This window comes from Lithobates pipiens, unplaced genomic scaffold (genome assembly GCF_037356315.1).
Source record: "Lithobates pipiens isolate NorthernLeopardFrog02 unplaced genomic scaffold, aLitPip1_a1.2 Scaffold_3, whole genome shotgun sequence".
Lineage (NCBI taxonomy): Eukaryota > Metazoa > Chordata > Amphibia > Anura > Ranidae > Lithobates > Lithobates pipiens.
This window is the reverse complement of record NW_027507790.1, coordinates 89,666,409-89,674,084: the sequence shown is the minus strand read 5'-3', so window position 1 is coordinate 89,674,084 and position 7,676 is coordinate 89,666,409. Positions and strand designations below refer to the sequence as shown.

Below are 7,676 nucleotides of genomic sequence, written 5' to 3'. Positions count from 1 at the left end.
GCCCTTTCTAACAGAGCTTTGCCCCTTTTTGTGTTTAAAAAAAATTCCCAGAGCCTTTCCTTTACTCGATACTATCGACCATATTGCCTGTCCATACTTACAAGGTTGTTATTGGGTTGTGTGTATATCTTTATGGTGCTTGTTTAAGAAATGTCAAGACTTGGGTACATAAGTTGCAATTTTAATTCCTTTACTATCATTTTTCTGAATGCCCAGTCTTGGCACATAATCACTTGTAAATAAATTACAGCTGATATGATCTATGTGTATCTCAAGCATGTTTTTTTTTTTTCTCTCTACAGATGGCAGGAGAGCAGGCTGAGAAGAAGGTCAGGAGGCATCATGCCAGCCGCAATCCAGTTCTGGCCCGTGGAATTGGGAAATATTCCCGATCTGCCATGTATGCAAGGAAAGCCTTGTACAAGCGCAAGTATAAGGCTCCAGAGACTAAGGTAACAGCTTCATCACTTTAGTATACAAAGCAAATTTTTCCATAAGTTTTGTATGCTTACACTGTTGTTTTCCACAGATAGAAAAAAAGAAAGAGAAGCCTCCAGCCACCGTAACAAAAACAGTTGGTGGTGATAAGAATGGTGGCAGCCGTGTGGTCAAGTTACGTAAGATGGTAAGTGCTTTATGTTAACTTTTTTTTTTTTTTTTTTTTTTCTAAGCCTCAAATTAAAATGTGACTAAAGCATATCCTCCTCTAGCATGTACCTGTCTCAATTAAGAGCACTGAGTGTCATTTCTGTCTGCTGCTTCATTCCTCTGCTGTCAGTGGGAGTTCTGACATTTTTTCCCTGACACCAAGAGAAAAATGGTGACACAGGAGGGACATCCAGTTGACAGCCTCAGCTCTGCTCCTGCGTGCTGTATGGAAGGCGGTGTCTCCTCCTTCCAAGCGGCTCTCCTGTAATATCAGCTTCCTCCTTTTTCTTGCGCATGGAGTATTTTTTATTTTTTTTTCTAAGGCCAATACCTTGACTGGGTATATACAAGGGTTTACATCCACTTTAAAGTGAAGAAAATCGCTTGGTGATGGGGCCCTGAGAAGCTTTTGCCATAATGTGCAGGTACCCGGCGTATTTGCATATTACGGCACTCTTGCATAGTGAGTTCCATTCTCAGCAAATAAGCAGCTACAGTCCCCTGCTTCACTGGCACTTACAAATTCACCTGATCTGGGCTTGGAGTCTCCTAATTTGCTGGGTTGACGTAACTACCCGTACATGCTTGCTCATCCTAGCACAGAATTGTTCTGGGCATGTGTGGCTGTGTACACTCGGAATTTTAAAAAAGCAGGAATGTCACTTTTTGATAGAAGTGACATTCAGAGTCTCCTTGCAAAAGCCTATTTGTCAGCATTTGAGATTAGTTCGGCTTTAAAAATTGAGCCAAAGCTTGGCTGTCATGGCCACAGTCTGCCTAATATTTGTAAGCATTTCCAGTTAGAGGCTAATTCATGTGGCCCTTGGAGCAATTTACAACAGAGTATGAATATCCCTATCGGCACTCTTAATACTTGTTAGATTATGCACCCTGCAACCCTCATCTTTCAGCCCATTCGTATGATGGCCACAGCATGGAGCCTACAGGGTTCTCTTTGCTCACTAGCCGTATGGCTATATTTTCAAGTGGGAATTGGGAGGGATTTGCTTTTGAAGTATAAGTTCTTTGGTGAGTTCAGTACTTTTGACAGTGTTTTTGTTTTCCCATCTAGCCACGTTATTATCCCACTGAAGATGTTCCACGCAAACTGTTGAGCCACGGAAAGAAACCATTTAGCAAGCACAAGCGCCATCTGCGTTCCAGTATCACTCCCGGGACTGTGCTGATTCTTCTTAATGGACGTCACAGGGGCAAGGTAAATTTATGTTTTGACTTTTGAAACTCAAAGAAAGTATTTTGTCTTGACAGTCGTTTAAGTACTCTTCAAGTTGATGATTTGCTAGATTTAAGTACCCTTTAGTAACTAATATATGTTCACCACATGAGTAGACCACAGTAAGGATATCTGTGGGGTGGAATAGCACCATCTATTTATCTCTGTAGTGCAGGAGATCCGACAAGACTTATTCATCCACATAAAATGGTAAACAGAAAGGAAATCTATGTGCAATTGAATGTATAAAATGGATCACTAGGTTATCAAATAAACCACTCATGGGGTACTTGATCACTGGCATCTTCCACATAGTTTTGGGTAAGATCAAAGCATAGGATGAATGTTTTGAGGTGGCTCAGGGTTTTAATAAAATTGCTAGGGGGGTTAACTTGGTTGATACTGTTTTTCTCTTTGGCACAGTATTTTTTTTTTTTTCTCTCTCGCCAAGCACTGACTATAAGCCATTAAAGGCTGCCTCCCCAAGATTATACACTGGCAGGCCGCTGTGTATGTTTTGGTATGGAAAAGGAAATATGACTAGGTAACACGTCCATCTAGGATAGAAAAGAACAATTGCATTTAGCTAACATTATTCTTGGGGGATTCTGCTATTTGCTTCCTAATTGGTGATCCATGGATGCATTTGATCTGATGTTGACAGATCTCTATTTCTTGTTAGTCTGTAATTGGTGTTGATATGTAGTTTTAAAGTGTTCATACTTTTGTGGGTCTAGTAGGGTTCTGTGAATGCACCCTGGAATATAAATGGTAAGGTCCTTTTTAACACTGTTAAGCTGCAGTTTCCCCAAAGTGTATGCTTGGTTTTCTTACATGTTACCCACGCTTTGCCATAGACTTCGGTTAGATTGAGTGTTTTTGGTGTGTTTTCTGAAAGTGCATCATAAGGCCATGCACATTTTCAGCCTTCCTTTTATAATTGTACATGGTGGATTTGATTTTAAAACCATAGTAAAAAGGCTTGCTTTTAAATAGTTTTTATATTTTATCATTTTTAAAGACCAACTGTCATCTGTGTCCTGCAGTGGCCCATCTTCTGACCCACTGACAGTCCCATTCACTTTAATGGGACGGCTGGTGATGCGGCAGTGGCACAAGGTGAGGGATGTGGCAGCAGCAGCTGAGTGGATTCCCGCTAACAGGTGCTGCCATGATGGCTCTCGAATGACAGGTGCTCTTTAAATGTAAGAACTTATTCTTGCTGGTAGTTAGAATCTTTAATTGAAGGTTTCCCATTTAGAATGAGCTGTGAGGTTAGTAAAATGTTGATATCAGAACTGATTCAGCAGTGTTAATTTAGTTGACTAAAACATTTTTAGTCTGCTAAATTAATACTATTTTTTGGTTTACATATTATACTAAAATATGACTAAGACAAGACTAAAAGCCCTTTTAGTCAAGTCTAGGACTACAACTAAATTGCAATTACTGAAATGTACTGGTGATTTAGTCAACTAAATACGACTAAAACAATTGCAGAAGACTAAAATGGGACTAAAATGCCATTTTAGTCCTAAGAGTAAAATTAGCACTGGGATTCAGTCATACAGCGTGTAGTGTACATAGATTTGAAAAACGATGGCATACAGATATATTCCTCAACTTTGTTTTATCTCATGGTGACTGAAATTGTGTGAATGTATAAATGCAGTGCATGTTATCTCAGCCTTGATTCATTGAACGAATTTACCAAAAATGTAAATATTGCAGAATATACAGGCTCGTGCTACATAACAAAGCTCTACTTCATGCAGAATAAACTAAATTATTAATGCATCTTAAATAGAAAACTATCAAATTTTTGTTGTTTTGGGTTTTTTTTTGTTTTGTCTCCATAAGCATTTTATTAAAATACATTTGATCAAATATAGATTTTAAACAAAATTCAGACTTTTTTTTTTTTTTCATTTTGCTTTTATATCCACCCTGAATACATATGTACTTGATTGAGGTGGAATCCTCATCAGGGAAAAGTTCTCATGTCATAGGCGTAAGTGAGTAAATATTCTTAGTTTGTTTTGTACTGCCCAGTGCAGATGGAAAGAGGGTAGTGAGGAGCAGTCTGCAGGTCTGTTTACTGCAGGTAATGGTATATAGTGTATTTTTTGTTTTTCTGTAGAAAACAAAAAAAAGTGTAATGTTATTACTGCTGCATTGTGTTGGCATCCATGCATTTGGGGCATTGTGATCCTTCTGTAATATATCACATCTTTGATTATTTTTATAACTCACACAATTGTGATGGTTGTAATGGGATTTCATTGCATTCTTATAACCATTTTTTTACTCCACTGGTGAGGTCCCCTATCATATTTTTCTAATTTTGCTTTTGCTCTCTGAAGTTATGGATTTCCTTATTTAGTTGCTTTCTCCATATTTATAGCTGCCAAGTCCAATAGGGGGAGTGTAATCCCTTCAAAATGCTGGTGATTGAGCAGACTTGAGTACGCACAAATCATCCTGTTGGAGGGAAATGGGAAGCGTTTAGCTGGGTTTAACACTTAAGCATATGTATAAAGAAAAGGGTTAAGGGCCAGTTCACACCAGATGCGGTTCTGTGCACTTGCATGCAGTGTTTTCCATGTATTCCAGTGGCTCTAGTTCACACCATGCAGTCACTTTCCAGTGCAGAAACTCATTGCATGGTGTGAATTGGAGCCATTGGATTACATATATGGGGGGGGGGGGGAGGTGGAGAGAGACTGCATGCATCTTGTGCAGAAAAAAAATGCACAGAACTGCATCTGATGTCAACTGGCCCTTGGTGTCATCCTTTTTGTGGAGAGGTGAGGAGGTAAACCCTGATGAGTTTACTTCCTCTTTCATTCCCTGCAAAGGTAAAGCATAATGGACTACTATGCATCGCATAGTAGTCCATTATGTGTCACTTACCTGACACAGGAGCCAGCGAAGTCACCGATGTCCCCTGTAGTACGCCGCATCCATCTTCTCGGTGGGTCTCGCTGCTCCGCCGCTGTCATTTGGCGAAGCCGCGATGACGTCACTCCTGCGCATGCGCACTGGAGTCGCCACTCGCGGCATATCGCCCTTGACAGCGGCACACTCAGTGCGCCTGCGCGCCGCTGTCTACAGTGCATGCGCAGTAGACAGCGGTGCCTGTCTTTCGGCAAATATCTCCTTAACCGTGTAGGTTTAGGAGTTATTTCTTGGACCTACAGGTAAGCCTTAATCTAGGCTTACCTGTAGGTCAAAGTGTGTTGTAAGGGTTTACAACCACTTTAAGTTGGTATTATGTGGGCAATGTAGTAATACTTTTAATGGACCATTTCTTTGAACCAAGTCTTTGTCTATTTTCTTACACTTTTTTTGATTTTTATTTTTCCACAGCGTGTTGTCTTCCTGAAACAGCTTCAGTCTGGTCTCCTCTTGGTCACAGGTAAGCTTATCAAATTGAGTTTGTCTGCTTCTCAGGAAACCATGTGACAGTACCAGTTATTGACATTGGCATGCTTGGGCTGAGCACAGGTTAATTTTAGAGGGCCTTGAAAAAGTGTGCATGTCACTTTAATAGCATAGCAGTTGGTATTGCCACTGAAATCCTGGAGGTTTGAATTGACGTCTTAATTACAGCCATATTTATTTGAAATGATTAGCACAGTCTTGAGTAAGTGTCAGGATTCAAGTCCAAAGTCCTAATGCAGGTAAAATCCTATTGTGTTTGAAAGTCGGTGGCCTATTCATCTTTGCTTTTGTATTTTTAGGTCCTCTTGCCATCAACAGAGTTCCCCTGAGAAGAGCACATCAGAGATTTGTCATTGCCACCTCTACTAAAGTCGATATTTCCAGTTTGAAAGTTCCAAAACACTTGAGTGACTCTTACTTCAAGAAGAAGAAGCTGCGTAAGCCCAAGCACCAGGAGGGAGAGATTTTTGACACTGAGAAGGAAGTAAGTAACCTGGATTTCAAACACGTTAGAAGGCTTGTGCTTCATACAGTGATGCTAGTAATTCATGAGTAGCTATGCTTTAAATGTAGTTTTGATAAATATTAATGGCTCTCTAACAAACAAGGTATCTGGTTTTATTGCTTTGCTTGCCAAATGCTACCATTAAAAATTCATTTTTTGAATTTGCATAAATGATAGATATTAGTGTAAATGCAAAACCTAAAATTTTTACACTGTGAGGATTTCATAGTTAATAAATGCTACTTGTGTAGCACATGCCATAGTTATCAATTTATCTCTTGAGTAGCAATCGACCACTACTGTAAGGGCTCATTCAGACCTTGGTGTCCTTTGTTATAGTGGTGCAGGGTTTTTCCATGTGTTAAGGCAACCCTGGCTGCCTTAACAATAGAACATCCAAAAAATTTATTTTTATATGAATTGTCAATGTGGCAAAGTGTGCGTTGGTATGTTGCTGTGTATTTGAAGCTGCTTTGCCCTTAGAAAACTGCAATTCATTTTGAATAACACTCTAATATACCTTTTCTACTGCAGTGTGTTGAAGCAGCTTATGTCCGCCTGAAGCAATTATCTGTTTTAGCATGATTGGGCCAGTACAAACCCTTCCCTTAGTGTTCAGAGAACCACATATGCTACTGTACTTGGGCTTTTAATTTGGTAGTAACGAAAAATGGTGCAAACAAATTTTTCTTTTGTTTTCCAGAAATATGCAGTGACACAGCAGCGCAAAGCAGATCAGAAGTTTGTGGACTCGCAGCTCCTGCCTCTTATCAAGAAAGAGACCCAGCTTCGAGGATACCTGCGCTCCCAATTTTCACTGTCAAATGGAATGTACCCACACAAACTAGTCTTCTAAGAAGTTTTCAAAGCTTATTAAAAGACAATGTAAATCCATTACTGTGTTTTTGTAATGTTTTAAACCTTTAATAACATTGTACCTTGGTATATTAAAGGGGGAGTAAACTCACTTTTTGTACCTACATCCCTCTAAGGCTTACCTGTAAGTAAATATCTCCTAAATATACTTTCCCCATTTAGGAGATCTTTACATTCTAGCAAGTGATGTCACCAGCATATTGTGCTCTCAATCGATGACAATGCAGTCCATTGAGAGAGCTTCACTGCAGTTGTGACTCTGTATGCACGGGAGGGGCATTGCGGCTTGGCCATTTTTAAACAGCTGAAGCCTGCAAACCTCTAAGGGAATACCAGATGAAGATGGGTTTCGCTGGAGGAATCGGTCTTGGGCAACTTTTGTCATAATGAGAGTTTTGTGTTTGGCTTTTTAGAGTTTTTTTTTACTGCTGTTATAATTTTCCCTTACAAAAATTCCAGGCATACGTGTACTGGAATAAGTAAGCGATTAGGGGTTTTCCAGGTCCAGAGCCGTGGCACTGCCTTAGTGCTTCACCCTGCCTTTTTGAAGACTCACTATAAGTATGCCAAGTATTGGGAACTAGGTTATTACTGGGGACTGCTGGGCACCCTAAAGGATAAGTTCGCCTTTGGGAACATGTTCCCAGTGCTGCAGCTGCTGTTTGCCTCGCTCTTTGTGGCAGCAGTGCGAGGAGAAGTGCCTTGTACTAGCTGCCACTATTTGAATACAATGTGATTGTGCAGGGCTCTGCCATTCAAACAGTTGTGAATGAACTACAAGCCACAACATCCTTTGCGACTATTGAATTCCATTCTTCAATGAATGGACATGGTGCGGTATGGGTGAGCCAATACACTAATGGTGTGCCTGCATGTCATCAGTGATCTGCTGGTGCAGGGTTTTTATTTTTTTTTTTTTTTTTTTTTTTTTTTTTTTGTTATACATACCTCCTTCCTTGGTGCAGTGGA

General features: G+C 40.0%; 1 protein-coding gene across 1 annotated transcript; it reads left to right on the top strand.

Moving 5' to 3' along the window:
- The first annotated feature begins 268 nt into the window (after positions 1-268).
- RPL6 (ribosomal protein L6) lies at positions 269-6,725 on the top strand. Its single transcript, XM_077462036.1, has 6 exons — positions 269-452; positions 530-625; positions 1,721-1,864; positions 5,252-5,300; positions 5,626-5,810; positions 6,535-6,725. Exons 1-6 carry the CDS (start codon positions 303-305, stop codon positions 6,685-6,687), a joined length of 777 nt encoding a protein of 258 aa, XP_077318162.1. The 5' UTR covers positions 269-302; the 3' UTR covers positions 6,688-6,725.
- Positions 6,726-7,676: the final 951 nt, after the last annotated feature.

What these genes read in the sequence shown, in the direction of transcription:
- RPL6 (XM_077462036.1), top strand. Translation starts at nt 303, where the DNA reads ATGGCAGGAGAGCAGGCTGAGAAGAAGGTCAGGAGGCATCATGCCAGC. An exon ending in TGGTCTCCTCTTGGTCACAG is followed by an intron (nt 5,301 to 5,625) that starts GTAAGCTTATCA and finishes TTGTATTTTTAG; the next exon opens with GTCCTCTTGCCATCAACAGA. An exon ending in TTTTTGACACTGAGAAGGAA is followed by an intron (nt 5,811 to 6,534) that starts GTAAGTAACCTG and finishes TTTGTTTTCCAG; the next exon opens with AAATATGCAGTGACACAGCA.